The sequence below is a fragment of the Natator depressus genome, chromosome 4 (assembly GCF_965152275.1).
Source record: "Natator depressus isolate rNatDep1 chromosome 4, rNatDep2.hap1, whole genome shotgun sequence".
Lineage (NCBI taxonomy): Eukaryota > Metazoa > Chordata > Testudines > Cheloniidae > Natator > Natator depressus.
The window spans coordinates 69,382,960-69,406,402 of record NC_134237.1 but is presented as its reverse complement, the minus strand read 5'-3'; the positions used below and the strand labels follow the sequence as shown (position 1 = coordinate 69,406,402).

The 23,443-nt window shown below is 41.8% G+C and overlaps 1 protein-coding gene across 8 annotated transcripts in view; it reads left to right on the top strand.

The window, feature by feature from the left end:
* The window catches only part of NEK1 (NIMA related kinase 1), a 133,094-nt gene extending 110,226 nt beyond the window's left edge, over positions 1 to 22,868 (top strand). For 3 of the 8 annotated variants that reach the window (XM_074951129.1, XM_074951132.1, XM_074951128.1), the window contains 4 exons: positions 10,314 to 10,525; positions 14,059 to 14,192; positions 14,462 to 14,594; positions 22,056 to 22,865. In XM_074951129.1, coding sequence (XP_074807230.1) covers positions 10,314 to 10,525; positions 14,059 to 14,192; positions 14,462 to 14,594; positions 22,056 to 22,069 — 493 coding nt within the window. In that variant the 3' untranslated portion in view covers positions 22,070 to 22,865. Of the gene's footprint in view, positions 1 to 10,313; positions 10,526 to 14,058; positions 14,193 to 14,461; positions 14,595 to 22,055 lie in introns of all 8 variants that reach the window. The other 5 variants (XM_074951136.1, XM_074951131.1, XM_074951137.1 and 2 more) reach the window with 3 other exon arrangements.
* The last annotated feature ends 575 nt before the right edge of the window (positions 22,869 to 23,443 follow it).

Here is a 23,443-nt window from a genome sequence, read left to right as displayed (position 1 = left end):
GATCCTTGAATGGTCTCTTAAAATGTGCTAACTACTTTGGGTTCAAGGCTGAACAGATAGTTTAGCATAAGTAGTTAACACATATTTTAAGGGACCATTCAAGGTGAAGTGATCCTTGAATGGTCCCTTAAAATATGTGCTAACTACTTATGCTAAACTATCTGTTCAGCCTTGAAGCCAGAGTGTCACAGCAATAACTTACCTAGACATGAGGAAGAGCTCTGTGTGGCTCGAAACCTTATCAGAAATTGGTCCAATAAACGATATAACCTCACACACCTTGTATCTCTAATATCCTGGGACTAACACGGCTACAACAACACTCCATACCACACAGAGGTATGTTTTACTCTCTCCCATCTTAAACAAAAACCAAAACCCTACCTTAACACCTCTTGCTTCTCCAGCTACCACTCTATCTTCCTTCCTTCCATCTCTAAGCTCATTGAATGCACTGTTGTCAGCAACTGTTGTCTGGAGTTCATCTCCTCTAGTTTATTCCTAGATGCTCTTCAGGCCCCTTGCACGCCACTAAAACCAAACTCTTGTTGACACTAATGACTCTTTTCTAGTTAAAGTTCAGAACCCAATACTCCATCCTTGTTCTCTTTGACCTGGCCAGCCACCTTTGACATCACTGACCATGCTCTTCTTGAAATCTTGTCCTCCATTGATTTTTCATGGCTCTGTCCTCTCCTTGTTCTTCCCCTACCTCTCTAATTGCTCCTTTAGCGTGTCCTTTTGAAGGATCTCCTATACAGCTCTGTCCTTGTTGCCTCCTCTTCTCCCTCTATACCTTATCTCTGGGTAATCTTCAAACACAAATTCAATTACCATTTCTATGTGGAAGATTCACAGATCTACCACTCTATAGTTTTGTCCAAACTATAATCTTTGCCTGTCTCTCTGACCTCTCCTAGTGGATGTCTAGTTTTCAGCTCAAACAGAACATGGCTGAAACAAAGTTTTTACTCTTCTTCTCCCAACCCTCCCACTGCAATTCTATCTGCGACCTCCTTTCTTGATCACCGTGGACAACACCAGTTGCCTGTCTATCAATCAGGTCGATAACCTAGGTGTCATCTTTGACGTGGATCTCTTTGTAGGTTGTCATAAATATAAAGGGAAGGGTAAACCCCTTTAAAATCTCTCCTGGCCAGAGGAAAAATCCTCTCACCCGTAAAGGGTTAAGAAGCTAAAGGTAACCTCGCTGGCACCTGACCAAAATGACCAATGAGGAGACAAGATACTTTCAAATGCTGGGAGGAGGGAGAAAAGCAAAGGGTCTGTGGCTGTCTGTGTGATGCTTTTGCCGGAGACAGAACAGGAATGGAGTCTTAAAACTTAGTAGGTAATCTAGCTAGGTATGTGTTAGATTATGATTTCTTTAAATGGCTGAGAAAATAGCTGTGCTGAATAGAATGAATATTCCTGTCTGTGTGTCTTTTTTTGTAACTTAAGGTTTTGCCTAGAGGGATTCTCTATGTTTTAAATCTAATTACCCTGTAAGGTATTCACCATCCTGATTTTACAGAGGTGATTCTTTTTTTCACTTCTATTAAAAGTCTTCTTGTAAGGAAACTGAATGCTTTTTCATTGTTCTAAGATCCAAGGGTTTGAGTCTGTGGTCACCTATGCAAATTGGTGAGGATTTTTACCAAACCTTCCCCAGGAAGTGGGGTGCAAGGGTTGGGAGGATTTTGGGTGGAAAGACGTGTCCAAACTCCATTTTTTCAGGAACCCAGATAAAGTTTGGTGGTGGCTGTGGAAATCCAAGGGCAAAGGGTAAAATAATTTGTATGTTGGGGAAGTTTTAACCTAAGCTGGTGAAAGGTAAGCTTAGGAGGTTTTCATGCAGGTCCCCACATCTGTACCCTAGAGTTCAGAGTGGGGAAGGAGCCTTGACATAGGTCCTCTCACACTACGTCTAAATCTTGCTGATTCTTTCTGCATAACCTACAGCCTTTTTTCTCCACCTACAGAGCCAAAAATCTCATTTAGGTTCCTCCTCATCTTATGTTTTGATTACTGCAACATCATTTACTGGTCTCGACAAATGCAATCTTGCCCCACTCATATGCATCCAGAATGCTGCTGCAAAGATTGTTATCCTTCCCCATTGCTTCTACTGTGTCATGCCTTCTCTTTGCGTCGCTACCTTGTCTCTCCCGCTTCTCTGTTGCATAAGAACGGCCATACTGTATCAGACTAATGGTCCATCTAGCCCAATGCTAGATGCTTCAGAGGGAGTGAGTGGAACAGTGCAATCAAGTGATCTATCCTGTTGCCACTCCCCGTGTCTGGTAGTCAGACGCTTAGGGACACACACAGCATGGAGTTGTCCCTGACCATCTTGGCTAATAGCCATTGATGGACTTATCTTCCATGAAATTATCTAATTCTTTTTTTAACCCAGTAATACTTTCGACTTTTACAACATCTCCTGGCAACGAGTTCCACAGGTTGACTGTGTTGTGTAAATAAGTCATTCCTTTTTTCTTTTAAACTCGCTGCATATTAATTTCATTGAGTAAACCCTGATTTTTGTCTTATGTGAAGGGATAAATAACACTTCCTCATTCATAAAAAGAAAAGGAGTACTTGTGGCACCTTAGAGACTAACAAATTTATTAGAGCATAAGCTTTCGTGAGCTACAGCTCACTTCATCGGATGCATACAGTGGAAAATATAGTGGGGAGATTTTATATACACAGAGAACATGAAACAGTGGGTGTTACCATACAGACTGTAACAAGAGTGATCAGGAAAGGTGAGCTATTACCAGCAGGAGAGCAGGGGCGGGGAGAGGAACCTTTTGTAGTGATAATCAAGGTGGGCCATTTCCAGCAGTTGACAAGAACAGTAGGAGGGGAAATAAACAAGGGGAAATAGTTTTACTATGGCTAGTGGCGTTCTGTTATTTTCTTGGTTGGGCCTGTCCTGTAGTAGGTAACTTCTGGGTACTCTTCTGGCTCTGTCAGTGTGTTCCTTCACTTCAGCAGGTGGGTACTGTAGTTGTAAGAACGCTTGATCGAGATCTTGTAGGTGTTTGCCTCTGTCTGAGGGGTTGAGAGTACCCAGAAGTTACCTACTACAGGACAGGCCCAACAAAGAAAATAACAGAACGCCACTCGCCATCACCTTCAGCCCCCAACTAAAATCTCTCCAACGCATCATCAAGGATCTACAACCTATCCTGAAGGAGGACCCATCACTCTCTCACAGATGTTGGGAGACAGGCCAGTCCTTGCTTACAGACAGCCCCCCAACCTGAAGCAAATACTCACCAGCAACCACACAACAAAAACACTAACCCAGGAACCTATTCTTGCAACAAAGCCCGTTGCCAACTGTGTCCACATATCTATTCAGGGGACACTATCATAGGGCCTAATCACATCAGCCACACTATCAGAGGCTCGTTCATCTGCACATCTACCAATGTGATATATGCCATCATGTGCCAGCAATGCCCCTCTGCCATGTACATTGGCCAAACTGGACAGTCTCTACGTAAAAGAATAAATGGACACAAATCAGATGTCAAGAATTATAACATTCAAAAAACCAGTCGGAGAACACTTCATTCTCTTTGGTCACTTGATTACAGACCTAAAAGTGGCAATTCTTCAACAAAAAAACTTCCAAACCAGACTCCAGCGAGAGACTGCTGAATTGGAATTAATTTGCAAACTGGATACAATTAACTTAGGCTTGAATAAAGACTGGGAGTGGATGGGTCATTACCCAAAGTAAAACTATTTCCCCTTGTTTGTTTCCCCTCCTACTGTTCTTGTCAACTGCTGGAAATGGCCCACCTTGATTATCACTACGAAAGGTTCCTCTCCCCGCCCCTGCTCTCCTGCTGGTAATAGCTCACCTTACCTGATCACTCTTGTTACAGTCTGTATGGTAGCACCCATTGTTTCATGTTCTCTGTGTATATAAAATCTCCCCACTATATTTTCCACCGTATGCATCCGATGAAGTGAGCTGTAGCTCACGAAAGCTTATGCTCTAATACATTTGTTAGTCTCTAAGGTGCCACAAGTCTTCCTTTTCTTTTTACAGATAGAGACTTACACGGCTGCTACTCTGAAACTTCCTTATTTACTTTCTCAACATCATATCATGATTTTATACATCTCTATAATAGCCTCCCCCCCCAAGTCATCTCTTTTCCAAGTTGAACAGTCCCAGTCTTTTTTATTTCTCCTTATATGGAAGCTGTTCCATACCCATAATCTTCTTTGAGTTGGGGTGACCAAATCTGCATGCAGTAGTCAAGGTGTGGGTATACCATTGATTATGGCATATTTTCTGTTTTAGTATCTATTCATTTCCTAATGGTTCCTAACATTGTTAGCTTTTTTTCACTCCTGCTGCACATTGAGCAGATGTTTTCAGAGAACTATCCACAATGACTCCCAAGATCTTTCTTGAGTGGTAACAGCTAATTTAGACCCCATCACTTTGTATGTATAGCTGGGATTATGTTTTCCAATGTGCATTACTTTGCACATCTACTATTTTCTTGCCCAGTCACCCAGTTTTGTGAGATCCCTTTGTAATTCTTCACAGTCTGCTTTGGACAGAACTATCTTAAGTAAGTTAGTAACATCTGCGAATTTTGCCACCTGTTTACCCCTTTTTCCAGATCATTTCCGAATATGCTGAACAGCACTGGTCCCAGTCCAGATCCTTGGGGGGAACCCCACTGTTTACCTCTCTCCTCTATGAAAACTGACCATTTATTCCTACTGTTTCCTGTCTTGTAACCAATTACTGATCCATAAGATGACCTTCTTTCTTATCCCATGACTTCTTACTTTGCTTAAGAGCCTTTGGTGAAAGACCTTGTCAAGGACTTTCAGAAAGTCCAAGTACTCTGTAGCCACTGAATTACCCTTGTCCACATATTTGTTGACCTCCTCAAAGAATTCTAACAGATTGATGAGGCATGATTTCCCTTTACAAAAGCCATGTTGACTGTTCCCCAACAATACTCCTGAGGGAATTCTGCACCAAAAAATTAAAAATTCTTCCACAAAATATTTTAAAATTCTGCATATTTTATCTGTCAAAATAACACAATGTAATCACACCATTTTCAATTATTTTCTGAGAAGTATTTTGAAATAAATTACCAAAATAATTGAAAATGATGTGATTATATTGCTGCGTTTTGTTATTTTGACAATTAAAAAATATGCAGAATTTTAAATTGTTTGGGTTTTTTTATGCAGAATTCCCTCAAGAGTACCAGGGTTCTGTGTGGCACAATCTGGGTGCGGGGTCTGGGTGGAGGGGGAATAGGACTCTACTGGGGAGTCCAGGTGAAGGTGGTTAGGGCTCAGTGGGGTGGGGAGGTCATGGTTGGGGCTCAGTGGTGGGGTCTGGGTATGGGGAGCTCCTGATGCAGGGGCTGAGGCTCGTGGGGTGAGGATTTGGGGAGTGGGTAGGGGGATTCTGGGTGCGGGGGGCTCCGGATGCAGAGGGGACTTGAGGGGCTTCTGGGATGTGGAGGGGGTTTGAGGGGAGGGGTTCTGGATGCGCAGGAGGGGGAGGAGTCACTGTACAGGGAGCTGCTCTGCCCGCCCCTGTACCCAGATCCCCATGCTGAGCCACCGCCTTCTCCTCCTCCTCTTCCTCCACCCGTGGTGCAGAGCTTCCTGCAGCCAGGGGAAGTTTCTGGGGCGTGATCTGACCCAGCACCATCTGTTCCATGCAGGGAAGGGGGAGAGAGAGGGGGAACTCAGTTTCCACTCTCTCTTCCCCCCCCCCCGCCCCCAAGCTGGTAATGTCCCTGGACAGCCCAGGCATCCCCAGACCCCTCTCCTCCGCCCCCGTGATTTACCTCTGCTACCCCCCGGCTGCCCAAACAGGTACGTCTGAGCTAGGGATGCCAACTTTCTATTTGCAGAAAACTGAACATGCCAGCCATGCCCCTTCTCTGAGGCCCCGCCCCTTCCCCAAGGCCCCGCCCGCTGTTGGAGGCCCTGCCCATTGCTCAGTCCATCCTCGCTCACTCTCTCCCACCCTTGATCACTCACTCCTTCTCATTAGGCAGGGGGTTGGGTTGTGGGAGGGGGTGAGGGCTCTGGGGTGGGGCAACGTGTTGGGGTGTGGGATCTGGGAGAGAGCTTGGGTGCAGGAGGTGTCTAGGCAGGGGGTTCGGGCTCCCCGTGGCGCTCACCTCAGGAAGCTCCTAGAAGTGGTGACATGTCCCTTCGGCTCCTAAGTGCAGGGGTGACCAAAGGGCTCTGCGCGCTGCCTCTGGCCACAGACGCAGCCCCTGCAGCTCCCATTGGCCGCATTCTCAGCCAACGGGAGCTACGGAGCCGATGCTCAGGGCAGGGTGTGGGCAGTGCGTGGAGCCTCACTGGCTTCCCCTGCGCCTAGGAGTCAGAGGGATATGTCGCCACTTCCGGGAGCGGCATGGAGCCAGATAGGGAGCGTCCCTGCACTGCAACTGGATTTTTAATGGCCCAGTCAGCAGTGCTGACAGGAGCCGTCAGGGTCCCTTTTCCGGGTGTTCTAGTTGAAAACCGGACAACTGGCAACCCTAGTCTGAGCTGCTGAGGAGGGGTGAGTGAGTACTGGTGCAGTTTCTCTTTGCTTCCCCACAGAAACCATTTTCTGCAAGGAAGCAAAGGGAATCTGTGGGGTGGGGGCATTTTTCTGCTGCACCACTGTGGTGCGGCAGAATTTCTCCAGGAGTATCAACAATCATGTTCAGCCATTTGTCTGATAATTTGTTTGATAGTTTAAACCAATTTGCCTGATACTGAAATTAGGCTTACTGGCCTGTAATTGCCAGGGTCACATCTGGAGCCTTTCTTAAAAAGTAGACATTAAGTATCTTTCAGACATCTGGTACAGAGACTGAGTTAAGTAGTAGGTTACGTACCATAATAAGTAGCTCTGCAATATCCTATTTGAGTTCCTTCACAATTCTTAGGTGAATACCATATGGTCCTGGTGACTTATTTCTGTTTCATTTTATTAGTTTGTTCCAAAACCACCTCTATCAACAACTCAGTCTGCAACAGTTGCTCAGATTAGTCACCTAAAAAGAATGGCTCAGATATTGGAATCTTCTTCACATCCTCTGCAGTGAAGACTGATGCAAAGAATTAATTTAGCTTCTGTACAATGGCCTTGTCTTCCTTGTGTGCTCCTTTAATGGCTCCACTTATTGTTTGGTATTCTTTCTGCTTCTGATGTACTTACAAAAACTAACAGCACATTTTTTTTTCTTTGCTAGTGCTCTTCAAATTCGTTTTTTGGCTTGTCTAATTATACTTTTACATTTGACTTGCCAGAGTTTGTTCCTTTCTATTTTTCTCAGTAGGATTTGACTTCCAATTTTTAAAGGATGCCTTTTTGTGTCTAACCACCTGATCAGTTACACAGGGTTTGTCTTCACTTACAAGGCCCTTCACAGCCTATTTCCACTCTGCCTATCATTTTTCATTCACTATCAAGATGTTGACTCCTGCCTCCGATTGGTCCACTTGTTAAATTTTCAAATAAGCACTTTTGTGCTTTCTCCCATGCAGCCTCTCCATGCTTGGATGTAAACATCTGCAAAGTTACCTCAGAATCCTCCTTTGCTGTGACTCCTACAAAAAACTTAACAGTTAGGATGTTGGTGTGCTGAGACCACTGCCTATCATGCTGACCAATGTTGTTTCCTTGTACTCTCTATCTGTTGCGTCTTGCTGTGACGTTCCCTCTGGTGTTATCTGGACTGGTGATCTGCTAGGTCGCTCCAATCCTTGGCTCTGGGAGCCAGCCTTACCCTGCTCTGCTGTGAGAACCCCCGCTCCTGGGATGTTCACACACAGCCTCTGGCATGTAAGCTGCTCCTTGGATTGTGCAACCGAATGAGACTAGCCAATACCTCCGGTCCCAGACACAACCCTAGGAACCTCCGTCTTGCAGTGTCCAGTTATGCCCGCTGGACGCTGCAAGCTTATTTGAGTTTGTCAATTTAACAAAGAAATTGATATGCACCAGGTTGTTATCCCAAGGGGAGTCTCTTATCATGCTTCAAACCAAACGAACTGCTTCAGGTAGAATAAACAACAGATTTATTAACTATAAAGATAGATTTTAAGTGTTTGTAAGTCAAAGCATAACAAGTCAGATTTGATCAATGAAATAAAGGCAAAACGCATTCTAAACTGATCTTAACACTTTCAGTGCCTTTACAAACTTAGATGCTTCTCACCACAGGCTGACTGGTTGCTCTTTAGCCAGGCTCTCCCCTTTGATCAGCGCTTCAGTCACTTGGTGTGGTGTCTGTAGATGTAGGTGGAAGAAAGAGAGAGAGCATGGCAAATGTCTCTTCCTTTTATCATGTCCTTTCTTCCCTCTTGGCTTTGCCCCTCCCCCCCTTCAGAGTCAGGTGAGGATTACTTCATCACAGTTCCAGACGGACCAAAGGAAGGGGGGGTGACTCCCTCGAGAATCTAACAGATTCTTTTTTTGTTGCCTAGGCCAGCGCCCTTTGTTCCTGTGAGGCTGGGCTGGGTTTGTCCCATACCTGGCCTGATGAGGTGTGAACTGCCTCTCTGCTCTTGGAGAGTTTTTGCCTGGGCTTACTTTAAGCCATGAGGATACATTTTCAGCCTCATAACTACATACATGAAATTATAACCTATAATATTACTGTAACAACAATGCTCAGTGCATCATGAACCTTCCAAAGACACTCGACATGACAAACTTTTCACTGGATACCCCACAATCATTTTACAAGGATGAACATGGGGGGTGTAGGGTGTTGCCCCGAGGTACAGAGCGTCACACTTGTTTTATACTGAGAGTGTAAGTTCTTTGTGGGCAGGAGCCATCTTTCTGTTCTATGTGTACAGTGCCTAGCGCAGTGGGGTCCTGTGACTAAGGTACAAATAGTAATAGAATAAACATAGCCAAGCTACATTTCTAATTGGGGACAGCAGGGGGATGCTGGGGAAACTAATGTGCTGGCCTTTTACCGGTGGGGAACACTGTCTTCAAGCAAACCAAATGTATCAAATTGTTTCAATGAAACTTCAGTTTGAACAGAAGTGAATGTGGCAAAGCATAAAATACCACCAGAGGCTGAAGATTTGTGGAAAATATTCTGTTAAGTCTTACAATTTAAAAATGGTTCAGTAAGTTACTGTCATGAGCTGCTGCTAAATTTAAATACTTCTGTGTATTTTACAGTGTAAATGTATTCTTGCAAGACTGGGTGTTTTGTACTGTATTATATAGGTATAGAAAACAGATGTGGTACTGTCACTGCTTATCAAGTACCTTACCACCATGGCTTATCATGTTTCACAAATTAAGTTGCACTATTACAGTGAAGATTCATTCAGGATAAGTGTAACTCTGTATCCTGGCTTCTTCCTCAGTGAGCCACAGCTGGTTTGCCCTTCTGTTTCTGAAAATGTCAGAGGCAATTCATACTTCCCCACAGGGCTCTAGGACTTGTTTGCTTTCCTTCCATCCTTACCCCAGTTTCTCACTCCAGCAAAACAAAGAGAGCAGGGGTACAGCAATCCTGCTTTATCCACTGCTATCTTAATTTGGGGGAAGCAGCGAGTGAAACCTTTCCCCCCCCCGACTCTCCTTTTGCTTAGTGGACCAAAACTTTAGGGCTTTATTCAGAGACAAAACTAATGCTGAGCTATTTCCCTTCTCCCACACACTTCATTGTGGTGGGACAGACCTAGCAATGCTATGTCTGCAAGATGATCCTCTCAGGTGTCACAGAATGAGAGTTCTGCCATGACTGCTCCCAGTTCTAAGGGCAGCCTCTTGCCATTCATTGTATTCAAGCTGTAAAGGAGAAAGAGCCATCAGTCTAAGTGAATGCAAGATGTTTTCTTTAACAAAAAATGGTAATAAGAAAAGGAGGACTTGTGGCACCTTAGAGACTAACAAATTTATTTGAGCATAAGCTTTCGTGAGCTACAGCTCACTTCACGTAGCTCATGAAAGCTTATGCTCAAATAAATTTTGTTAGTCTCTAAGGTGCCACAAGTCCTCCTTTTCTTTTTGCGGATACAGACTAACACGGCTGCTACCCTGAAACCTGAAAAAATGGTAATGTATCATTTGCCAGTGTCATAGTCTTAACTGCCACACAAGTATAAGGTTTGGAATGACCTTTCTACCTAAGATAAGGAGGGGAAATATCACCCTCTTTCCAAGAATATCCCTAAACATTTTGGTTCAGATTTAGAAGAAATTTTAGAATTGTCTGGATGGTGTTACCTTTATATGTTGTTTGTGTATATTTTTCTTCTCCAAGTATGTTTGGTGAGGCAGATACAGACTTGCGGGCTCTTCAGGCCTCGATGGAACAGTTACTTAGGGAGCAGCCTAGTGAGGAATTTAGTGAAGAGGAGTTGTCTACCTTAAAGGCAGATACTGCAGCACGCATAACAAATGGTACAGAGTTGGATGATGAGGATGACAACAACCCCAGCAGTGAAAGTGTACTTAATGAAGAATGGCAATCAGGTATAAACTTTGTTACTTGCAATTTCTCTTACTAATGTTAGTGCTATAAATACAGAATTCAGTAACAATTCTATAAAGGGTTTTAGCATAGTCTGTATAAAAGACATTATACAGAATTAAGCTTCATTTTATTACAAAACTTGGAAAAGTCAAATTATAATTAGATCTTATTTAGTGTTATAACATATAACCAGTGTTGAAGGGAAATGTTTAGTCTTCAGTGGACAAAGATTACAAATGAGTATGAAGTAACTTTGTTATCTAGAACTGTTACCTTCAGGAAAAGTCTAAGACTATGCACTGCTGCACATAATCTTTTCCCACCTACAGTGCATGATTGTGTCACATAAATGTGAACAGGGAATATAAACTGGTGTGACTGGAGTAAATGAGAAGCTGCATTAGGATAAAGCATACAAGGGACAAGAGGTTTTTCAACCTTGCCATTACTAGAAATATCTAAAAAAGAAAAGGAGTACTTGTGGCACCTTAGAGACTAACAACTTTATTTATTTAGTCTCTATGGTGCCACAAGTACTCCTTTTCTTTTTGCGAATACAGACTAACACGGCTGTTACTCTGAAACTAGAAATATCTATTAATGCAGTGGAACTGAAAATATTATTTAATTAGTTTCAGAAAATCCCATTACCTTGCTGCTTTTAGGATGTGATGTTAGCAGCATAAAATGCTGTAGTAAAGTCTTAATCTTACACTTCAGGTTCTAAAATTCTAGTTAAAAGTAGAATATTTTAGTACCGCTTAAAAAAGGCAAACGTGAAAATTTAGGAAGTGGTCAGGATAAATGAAGGAATTTTAATGAGTTCTATGTTGTGTGGGAATATAGTATAATTTATGCAAGTGTAAAAGTGTAACAATATTCAAGAAATAAGGTTGTATAGATATCCCTATCATTCTTGGATTGATGTAGGGTACGTCTCAACAAACCAAACATATGTGATGTCCTTGTAGTATAATACTTCATTTTTTTATGAGAGATCTCAAAGACTTTTATAGAAATTAAACAAGCCTCATAAACTACCACTACTTTTCTCCTCCTAATTTCCACTTGTCTCTGTAGATGTCCCCATTTTACAGGTAACTAAAAGTGTTGTTCACTCGTGAATTTTTATCAGAAGTCTCTCACTATTGGTGTCGTCTTAAAGTGACTCCAGGAGCTGGGGCATTATTTCATGAGAATCTTAGCTTTCATTTTTAATAAAAAAAAAAAAAGTATTTTAGACCTTATGGTACAGAGTAAAGCTTGAAAACACAACTCCTACAGGCTCAAAATCCAGAGGGCAACCTCTCCCCCTATAATATAGTGCTTTAAAGATGTCATGATTTGAAGATAAGCTTATGATTTTTTTAACACTTTAGGTTGGCAATACTAGATTAAGCTTGTAATTTGGTCAAGTCTGTAACTTGCCACAGTCATGGAGAGCGTTAGTGGTAGAACCGGCTATTAGAATTTGGAACTGGAATTTGAGATTTCTGGGGTTTAACTACTAGACAATGCTACCTACTTTGCAAAATTTGTTAATGTAAGCTTTATGACAGTACTTCTGGGTTTCTATTGGCAATTTAAAAAAATGCACAGTAATAGGTATGTGCTCCCTATGTTAAATTGGAAACACAAATCTCCTCTCAAAGTCCATGCACCATGTTATACAGATCTCTGAGCTGTTGTCAGAAGTGAACCCAAGGGTTGTGTGCATGCGTATTGTTTTAGGGTGAGATTTAGGACGGTTAGGTATTCACCTTTGAAAATCATCCCTTAATGATAAAGATTATAAAGATGCCTAAATTAGTGGATGGGCGCATTTTATTAAGCTGTTAGAGTAGAACCTCAATGTTACGAACACCAGAGTTACAAACTGACCGGTCAACCACAGACCTCATTTGGAACCGGAAGTATGCAATCAGGCAGCAGCAGAGAAACTCTCCCTTTCCCTCCCCCGCCCCAAAAAGGCAAATATAGTACAGTACTGTGTTAAACATAAACTACTAAAAAAAGAAAGTTTAAAAAAGATTTGACAAGGGAAGGAAACTGTTTCTGTGCTTGTTTCATTTAAATTAAGATGATTGGAAGCAGCATTTTTCTTCTATGTAGTAAAGTTTCAAAGCTGTATTAAGTCAATGTTCAGCTGTAAACTTTTGAAAACAACCATAACATTTTTGTTCAGAGTTACGAACAACCTTCATTCCTGTGGTGTTCATAACTCTGAGGTTCTACTGTATATAAAAATGCTGCTTAACATGTACAAAGCAATAGAGAAACTGAAGAAACATTTGCTGTTCCTGTTTCTACTCCCGTTGAAAGGTCTCTGAATTGTTGGTTTTTGACGAGATAGCATGTGGTTTTCCGTAGATGAGGTATTATCTTGGTGTCCTTAATGTAAAGAAATTCCTTAATAAATACGAGTGAGCTCCAAGCCTTAATAGCTCATCTCTCTGACACTAATTCTCTTAGATCATGTCTCGACTCAAAAAATAAATTGTGTTTTTAAAAAGTGTTGGCTAACAGGGTTTAAAATAAGAATTTCTGTCTTGTGCAGGCCAGGCAAATAACACTTTATAAAAAATATTTTAGCTGGTTATGGTTCACTCTAAGCTCCCACATGTATTGACCATGTCCAGCTAACAAGTTTAAAAACATGACTTGTCTTGTCTTCACTATGTGCAAAGTCCAGCTGTTTTTCTTCCCTACACACTAGGGCACATATAGGCTAGTTTTGCTACCAAATCAGGATGTGAAGTGAGAACTTGGGAGTTACCTAAATTATGACTAAAAAAAGGAGGACTTGTGGCACCTTAGTCCTCCTTTTCTTTTTGCGGATACAGACTAACGCGGATGCTACTCTGAAACCTAAATTATGACTGGGTCTTCCCAGAAGTCACCTAGATTTATTGTGGCTGGAGAAGGATGTACCTTAGCACAGAAGGAATCCAAACAGATGATTCTTTATATTCAAGTCTTTATCTGCAGATGGAAGATTAGATGCCAGATTAAGGACTCATTTTGTAGGCTTTTGCAACCTGCCATGGTGTGTTAGATCCATTTTTGAGACTTGTGGAGTGGTTACATGGAACTTTACCCAGCAATTCTGTTTCAGTGCCAAGCTTAAGTCAGATGTCTGTTTTGGGACAGCTGTTTTATTCTTTTATGTGAATTGTTACTGCTGGTTTATCTACAGAGTGGGGTGTATGGAGAAGACAGCTACGTAACATTCCAGCACCAGGGACACTCCGACTGTATTGGTTCCACAGAGCCACATTCACGCACCTTCTTTCCTCACAATTTCTTCAGATCATCCAAAGGAGAAAGAGTCTGATACTGCTTTTAATTAGTGACTCAGTGCTGCTGTGAATGTGTGGTAGCATGTGGCACATTCTTGAGGTGAACTGCCTTCAATTTGGTTCACAGGTCTGGGTGGACTTCAAAAGTTCAGGTACATGGAAGCAATATATTCAGAACTGAAGTGGGATTAAACTTTTTGAATTGTTTCTCCTGTTGTATTTTCCTTTCCTAGACAACAGTGATGGGGATATTGCCAGTGAATGTGAAGCATATGACAGTGTCTTCAGCCATTTGGAAGAACTGAGATACAATCTGGAGCGGGAAATAGGCTTTGATAAATTCATTGAAGTTTATGATAAAATAAAGGTTTGTGGAGTGCTCTAAGTGAAAAATAGATCAATCTACCTTGAGTTGCTCATTGCTGCATAGTGTTATATGACTAGAATTTATGAACATTCCTGTAACTTCGTATTCTGTTCTGCATACTAATGCTAATACAGAAAATTTCATTGTGTGTGACCTAAAAGAGAGATGTTTGTGTTAATCCATGATTCTTTTTATAAATTTGTAAATTGTTTCACTTTGTTCATTTCAAATTTTAAATTGGACCACTTGCATTGTCTACTCTTTTATAGGCAATACATGAAGATGAAGATGAGAATATTGATGTTTGTTCAACAATAGTTCAGAATATTCTGGGAAATGAATATAAACATCTGTATGCCAAGATTCTTCATTTAGTGATGGCAGATGGAGCCTATCAGGAGGGTAATGTTCTTAACACTTCATTGCAATTGCGTACTATTTCTGTATTATATTCTCCTACCTAGATAATCTCATTTGTGATAGTCTCTGACATTAATAATATTTTTTCTAAAACAAACAGTTTTAAACTCCATTATTACATATGTTACTTGGATTAAAAACTATCAGAAATTCACAAAGGATATCGGGGAAAAAAAATAATCCTTACAGCAAATAGTAGTTAAGGAAATTTATCAAATTTCTCACATTGAACATTTTTTATTGTACTGTGCACATTCATAGAATCATAGAATATCAGGGTTGGAAGGGACCTCAGGAGGTCATCTAGTCCAACCCCCTGCTCAAAGCAGGACCAATCCCCAACTAAATCCTCCCAGCCAGGGCTTTGTCAAGCCTTACATTCCTTCTGTAGCTAATCACAGATGTGCTCCTAAAGGTGAAGTTGGTTATTTAGCTCTGGAGCATATATGAATGAGGGCAATAAAGAAGGAATATAATAAATAGTAAAGCTTTCAAAACTAAAATGATTTTGCTGAAAAGCGGTGATTGTTACAAATTCATTATTGCTTTTCCTTCAGTGAGTTGCAGTGATAGCTGAACCAGGTTATCTGCAGCTCCTATTCACTACTGCACAGGTTACTCTTCCCTTTCTCAAAAAAGTGTCAAAAAATGCTGTCCATCATGCTCCTACTATCGCAGTACACTGGCACACTTAGACTAGCTGCACCTTTTCAGAAACCAAGCCAACATTCATGATTCTGATGAAAAAAGCATTGCCAAATTCTAGGACTGGGCTGAAATTATAACATTCAGGATAATTAACTGAAGTACTACTTATACTTCAAATCTGAATAGATATTGGTATAGGGAGAGAACACAAGAAGACAAATTTCCTAGGGAAATCCTCAAGCATAGGCAGAACGTGCCAGTGCTACTACACTCGCCTACTTCCATGACACCAGTGGTCAAGACAACAAACTGTTGAGAAGTTAAAGCTGTTGCTGATGGATGCAAGGTTCGGTAATAAACAAAACCATCACACACAGTGCTTGTCTTCCAGCCTCTGTAATGGAACGTCTCTTCCAAATCAGAGTGACCCTATTGGCTACTCAGTATAGCAAACGAGGGAACCAACAGCAAAGGAAGACAAGTAGCAGTCCTGTTTTCCTTGAACTTAAGATTCAGAAGAGACCCTACCTTGGACACAGCTCCCATTGGCGAACTGAGGCCACTGGGAGCTGCGGGAGGCCATGCCTGCGGACAGTCAATGTCAGCAAAATGTCTTGTGGCCTGCAATCAGATTACCCTGATGGGCCGCAGGTTGTCCACCACTGCTCTAGACAAATTGGTGTGGATTCCTCCTGCAGTCCTACATTCCCTAGAATGGTGGTTAAATAGGAAAATATATAATATAGGGGGTGTGTGTACCTTTTTCCTGCCCCCTCCCAACCAAGACAGTCATTACTAATGATTGTCTCATATGGTGGGATTCGCACCTAAGGGTATTGTGAACCCACACATTAAAGGTAGAGTGAGAAGCTGCTTGTCATGTGTCCTTGCACTTTGAGCAATTTACAAGGCTTTACCGTGCTTTTTCCCCTCACATCAAAGGCTTCTTGGTTTAGATACAGACCTACAATGCAACCACAAGATACTAAACTGGCAGGTCAGGGCACAGTCCGATCAGCTATGCCAGGAAAATATGAATCTCTGGGACTTTTTTTTATCAAGGAAGATATTTCTCCCATTGCTGCTCATTTACTGGGCTCCCAGAATCAGTTGGCTGACCCCCTCAACAAGAGATTCTCCCCGTGTCATGAATGGGTTCCTTAAGAACAGTGTACTGAGGACTGTCTTCCAAGCCTGGGGTATTCATTAAGTCTCAGACCACTGATAAAAAGAGTAGGCGCACTAGTTCTCCTATGAAATCTTGAACACTGTTCCACAAGAAGGCACTGAGACATTGGGCCCAAAAGGGAGAGTTCCTGTGAGGTTCCAAGTGGCTCCAATATTGTGAAGTCTTCTGAAGCATATTGTAAGAGCCAGACCTTAAAACGGGATTTGGTACCAAGGATATCTTAAATTTTGGACAGTCGTACCCAGGTTACTAGAGGTTCTGCCTGAAAGAGATCTGTGTATTCAGACTCTGTTATCCCTTTGATACCTATACCATCATCCTGTACTTCTGCATTGGTACCAATGGAGTTTGACCCAGATCTTTCTCTTATCAGGCATATGGGTTCTGTACTATCGACAGTGAAGCTGGCTTTCACAGGAGATCATCTAATTCTTACCTATATACCATGGTTCCAAAAGAGTTTAGATATGCTAAAGACCTCCATGTCTCCACTAAGCCCGGATCTCTGTTACTAAACCATACCGGTCATCTTGCAATCTGCTGGGTCACCAACTCCACATCTGTCATTGAGGCCATTTTACTCACCAACTTCAGTCATCCAGGGCAAACCATTCTCTCTCTCACACCCACCCACCCACCTGTTTTCACCTCCCCCTGAATATGTTGAAGAGGACTCTGACTCACAAATTTTAGTAAAGGGTTCCCCTGTATATTCTAGGAGGCATCATTTGCCCACATGTACTGACACTATGGAAGAAACAAGACCTCAACTCCCACCCACTGAGTGTGACCAGTGGTTGATGTCTTTCCTGTGCCCTTTGGACCCTCCCCCAGTGGGCTTGTTGGGATCCTCTGGCTATTTACCTGTTCCAGTTTAGGTCAGCATCTACTCACTCCCAAAGGGAGCATACACAGTGTCATTCTTCTCAACCTCCTCTCTCATCCTCCCAAACAGAGGAGGGGAGACTTTTGAGGAGCAGGAGGCAAGGGCTGACAAAGAGGTGACACCTGTTTGTCAAGATTTTGTCGCCATTGCCTGATGAAGCCATCATGACTTCACTACCTTCCATGGCGGATGACTTCAGGATGTTTCAGGAGCTGATGAAGCATATTGCCAGTATGCTTCAAATTCCATTGGAGGAGGTCCAGAATTCTAACCATAAACTCCTGAACATTTTGCACAGCTCAGCCGGTATGTGTAGCCATCCCTGTCAATGAACTTTGTCGGAGCCTGCTAAGATTATCTGGCAGACTCCAGTTACCACAGTACCTACTTGCAAATATGCAGCTAAAACGTACTATGTCCCAGTCAAGGATTCTGAGCTTTTATTTTCTCACCCTATACCTCTTTAATAGTGGAGGCCATCAATGGATAAGGTAAGCAGTGCAATTCTAAGTCTGCCCTTTTCTCCAAAGATCACAAGAGACTTGATCTCTTCGGTTGTAAGTCCTACTCCTCGGCCACATTACAGTTTCAAGTTGCGAACCACCATGTGCTTATGTCAAAATATGGTTATTTAAACTACAAGTTTAATTCTCTTATTCAAAACTTACCAGCTGAGCATCAGAAAGGTCAACTTTTGGCAAAAATATCATTACAGACATGTCTCCTTTAAATGCTACCTACGCTGCAGCACAGTCCATAACCACCATGAGTGTGATGTGATGAGAATGTTGGCGGCAGCTGTTGGGTTTCCCTAGTGAGGTTCAGAGTACTGTTGACCTTCCTTTTGACAGCCACCAAACTATTTGCTAAGTCTACCACTGACTTTCTTCACCCTCTGAGGGACTCAAGGACCATGCTCAAATCCCTCGGGATCTATACACCTATGAACAAAAGAAGGTTTAGCAGGTCTTCACAGCAGTCTCTTCTACACCATTTTTCTAACTTCCGTAGGCCACCTGAGTTACCAACCAAGAGACCCAGACATTCAAAGAAGCCAGCTTCTGCCACAGCTACTTTGTCCCACCATTCACATCTTCTAAGCACCAGTTTTGATGGCTTGGACAGGAGTCTCAACCGTTTAGTTGACAGATCTTACTGCTATACCATCCTATGGTCAATCCCCCTTTTGGATACCATCTCTCTCTCAATTTCAAGCTGCATGAGAGAACATAACATCGGACAAATAGATGTTGGAAACCATAACATCTAGTTACACCATTTCATTTCAATTCCATCCCTTGCCCACAACCCCATCCCTTTTCAGCTACCTATCTCATGCTCAATTGCTGACACAAGAGATTGCTTCTCTTCTGTGTTTAGGAGCCATAGAACCAGTTCCTGTATAGCACAAGGGAAAGGGATTCTACTCAGTGTGTTCTGGTTTCCAAAAAACAGAGGATGGAGGCCAATCATAGACCTCAGACATCTGAACACATATGTGAAACAAAATAATCCAGGATCGTGACCCTTGCAGGCACAATTTCCTCTCTAGATTCTGGAGGTTGGTTTATGACTTTCAGCCTACAAGAACACATTTTCATGTGGTATTCCAACCTTCTTACAAGAGGTTTCTTCTATTCTTGTTCAATTAGGACCATTACCAGTACCAGGTGCTCCTTTTTGGCCTCTCCTTGGCTACAAGGATATTCTCAAAGGTTATAGCAGTCAGCCACACACCTTCATCATGGAGGCATAATCATCTTCTCTTATCTAAGCAATTAGTTGTTCAGGGCGGCCCTTATCAGAAAGTATTATCAGCGGTACAGGTGATACAATCCCTATTCTGCAGCCTAGGCCTCCAGCTCAATCTCAAGAAGTCCATTTTGATACCACTTCAGCGTCTAAATTGTATAGAAGGTTTTCTGGATGTGCTGGCAGGCAGGGCTTATATCCCTTCCAGGAGATTTCTCACCTTCCAGAATTTCATCTCAAGAATTCAGTGCATTCCCCAGTTGGCAGTGAGAAACTGTCTTCAACTGCTGGGGCACATAGCAGCTTGTATTTTGTATTTCAGCATGCCAGGTTACATCTTTGGTGTCTCCAGTGATGGCTTCGGATGGGCTACAGACTACACAAGCACAGTCTGGACAAGCCTATATCTGTTCCCCAGTGGGTTCTGCAGTCACTCAACTGATGGAAGACCCTGTGAATATCGGTGCCAGAGCCACATTTATCCAAAATCCCTTTACTGTCATGATAACATCAGATGCATTATTCTTGAGATAGGGGACACAGCTGGGACCCCACACAATTCAGGGCAAATGGTCACTGCAAGCACAGCTCTTCTGCATCAACTTTCTGGAGTTGAGAGTGGTCAGAAATATTCATTTTCATTTTCTCCTTCTAATCTGAGCCAATTCAATCAAGATAATGACAGACAGCATGGCCTGTGTGTATTATATCTATTGTCGGGGGAGACACATTCCCCTCTCTCTGCACCAAAGTGATAAAACTCTGGAATTGGTGCATAGCCAATAATACAGTCATCTCAGCTGAACTGACTGGGAATAAAAACACCAGGACAGATAACCTCCGCAGACATTTCTCCATAAATTACAAATGGGAACTAAACACCTAAGTCCTCAACAGACTATTCTTAGCTTGGGGATTCCCAGAGGTCAATTTTTTTGCCCCAGCAGCCAATATGAAGTGCAACAAATTCTGTTCCAGCACAGGTTTTGAGCCTTAATCTCTAGGAGATGCCGGTCTCATTTCATGAATAGGGAGCCCTCTTTTTATGCGCATCCACCCCCACCATTGCTTCTAACGGTTCTCAACAAGATCAAGCAAGACCGCACGTTTTGATTGCTCCACTTCGGCTAAGATAGGTTTGGTATCCTTATCTCATCCAATTTGCCTCTTCCCCATCTATTGTCTCAGAATGCTGGTCAGACGCTTCACCCCAACCTGGAGGTTCTGCGGCTCCTCGCATGGGTCCTCAGTGGTTCTCAAGGTTAGAGATTTCCTGTTCCTTAGAAGTGCAACAGGTATTAATGAATAGTAGAAAAGAATCTATAAGACATAATTACATCCAGAAATGGACATATTTTTGGTGTAATAGGTGAAAGCTTTCACCTGCTCATTCTTCTCTTTCCAGAGTCTTGGATTACTTGTTAGAATTGATAAGATTGGGATTTTTTTTGAGTTTCGTCAGGGTTCACTTAGAAGCGATTCCAGCTTTTCATTCTCCATTAGAAGGTTTTTTGATCTTCATCCATTCTATCATAGTGAGATTTCTGAGAGGTCGAGTGAATCTCATCCCACCAACCAGAGATCCTTGTTCTTAATTGCCTCATGAAACATCCTTTCAAGTTACTAGCTATGTGCTCCTTCTTACATCTATCTGTGAAGACAGCCTTCTTGGTGGCCATCATCTCTGCCCTTAGGGTCAGGGAACTGGGGGCTCTAATGGAAGACCCTCTATTCAGTGTTCTCTACAAAAAGGTGTTACTTTGACCCCATCCAAACACATTTTATCAAAGGTTTTTTCTGAATTTCATATTAATCAGACCATTCACCTTCCAGTTACTTTCCCAAAGCCACATCAGACTAGATAAGAAACTTCTTTCCATACCGTAAATGTGAGGAGGCTGTTATTCTTTTACCTGGATAGAACCAGACCCTTTAGAAAAATCTTCTAGGCTTTTTTGTGTCAATTGCAAACAGATTTCAGTGATCCCCAGTCTCTATGCAGAGACTCTCAAGATGGATCTCTGGTTATATTATATTACCTGGAATGAGTTGGCTGATGATAAACCTTCCTCTAGAGTGATAACTCATTCTACAAGATGACAATCTACATCTGTAGCTTCTCAAATATGTTCCACTTGCTGAAATCTGCAGGGTTGAAACCTGGACGTGTGCACCTACTTTCTCCAACCATTATGGTTTTGGTTAATGCTGCTAGATCAGATGCTGCAGGAGGCAATGCAGTTGTCTCTTCAGGACTGAACTCTGCCCCGAAGCTCCCTCCTCCTTAGGGAGGTACTGTGCTGGAGTCACCTGAAGTGGAGCACCCCTAGGGATGTAATCAAAGAAGGAGCGATTACTTACCTCGTGCAGTAACTAGAGTTCTTCGAGATGTGTCTACCTAATGGTGCTCCACTACCCCTCCTCCTTCCCCTTGTGGAGCTTTACGATAGAGAAAGAAGTGAGGCCAGTTTGCCCACACAGTGCTTTATATCCTCGGTGTGGGGGCACATGTATTGGCTGAATGGGCACTATTACCAAAAGTCTCCGATCAAAGGTGCAAGGGCATGCCTGCATTTGAAGTGCAACACCCATATGGACATCCATCTTGAAGAACTCCAGTTACTACATAGGCTGAGTAATCTCTCTCTCTTTCTTAGTAGTGAAAGGATTTCATTGTGATAACAGCTTTGTTGTATATGATTTAAGTTGAGCAGGCCATATAGAGTGCAGGAATCTTAAGAAGTTTATCAGTCCAGTAAAGATGTAATGCTATTCTTTGCTTTACAGGCTTGTATGCATAGTGCTTTCAGTGCTGTTTTGAAGTCTGTTAACAATTTTTTTAAAGTTGTTCATTTCAGTCTTATTTTGTAATAAGAGTTTTTATCGTATATGGTTGCTTACTTAACTATTTATCTTATTAAGTTTTACTGAATCTGCTAAATTTTGTCTTTTTTTCCCCTCTCTACAGATAATGATGAATAAACCTGCCTCAGGAAATGCGATATGTAGGTGTCTGGATTCTGTACAGCAGAATTGCGAGTTACAGTGTAAAATGTAATAACTGAATAAGGACCAAGAAAGTGGGAAACCTAAGAAAAGCATGCTGATTGCATGAAGAAGATGGAAAAACATGCCTGTATTTCAGATGAGATGTTTATGTATTTCCTTTTATATGTTTCCTCATTTTTAAAGTTACGTGCTGCAGAAATTACACTTTATCTTAAAAATTTCAACCAAAGTATATGGAGGATGGCCCAGAAGATGGTTTTTGTTTTTTTAAATCAAGATAGATTTATCATGTAATAGAGGCCTTGCCATATTAATTGTTGGCTGTTAGGTGTAAGCAGTTAAAAGGATTACCATGTTTTGAAAATACCTGCTTCTAGCTCTTCACTTACACACTAAAAATAATTCTGTTTATCCCTACTAAAGATTGTATTTCATTTTCAGTTGACCAGTTAGACTGTATTTAAATAATCACATTGTGTCAGTAGCCCAAGTTCGAATATTTCACATTTTTAGAATAAAACTGGTAGCATGTTGAAGTTTCCATTTGTCACTTTTTAACCAGTGTCACCTGAACTATCTTAATAGTTTTTGCAAATTGAGGCAAACTGGTCTTTAACACGTCATTGAAAAAGTTAATTTTTTTTCAAAGGGGTAATGGAATTCCTTTGGAACTGGGGAGTTTCTACCATAATCTTTCTAGCAGACACATTCGTATTTTGAATTTTGCTATCTTCTCTAACTATAAAGCTGTGCAAAAGTTAAGGCTGCTCCCCCCCCCCCCCCCCGTCACACACACACAAACAAAATGGAATAACCTTAAGTACTGTTACTAGTGTCATTTTGACACTGATGATTTGTTGTGTGATCTCCCAGGACAATATATACCTAGATTTTCCCCATACTCTGCTCCACTGTCAGAGGGAGCACCATATTGGCAAAATACGGTGTGGTTTTTTTCCCCAGAGACAATGGCTAGAAAGTGTTACTAGTCTGTGTGTATAACAGGTCAGGTATTACAGATCAAATGAAACTTACAATTTTCAGTTACCCTATTGGAGAGAGATGGATTTTCAACCCCTGAGTAATAGCAAGCTCAGGTGGAAAAATTTAAAAATTAAATTATTTTAGCACTAAGTGAAAGTTAATATGTACATTATTTCTAATCTTCATAAATAAATACTTGATTTTTGTATAACTCTTTATTTTTATGGTGGTATTACTATTAAAAATTCCTCTCTTGCCCATTGCAGGGGGGCAAAACAATGTTAAATTCTTTTTGCTTCTGTGGAATTGTTTGTTTCTTTACATGTTTTAGAACCAGAGTGTAAAATTAATTGGAGGAAGAGG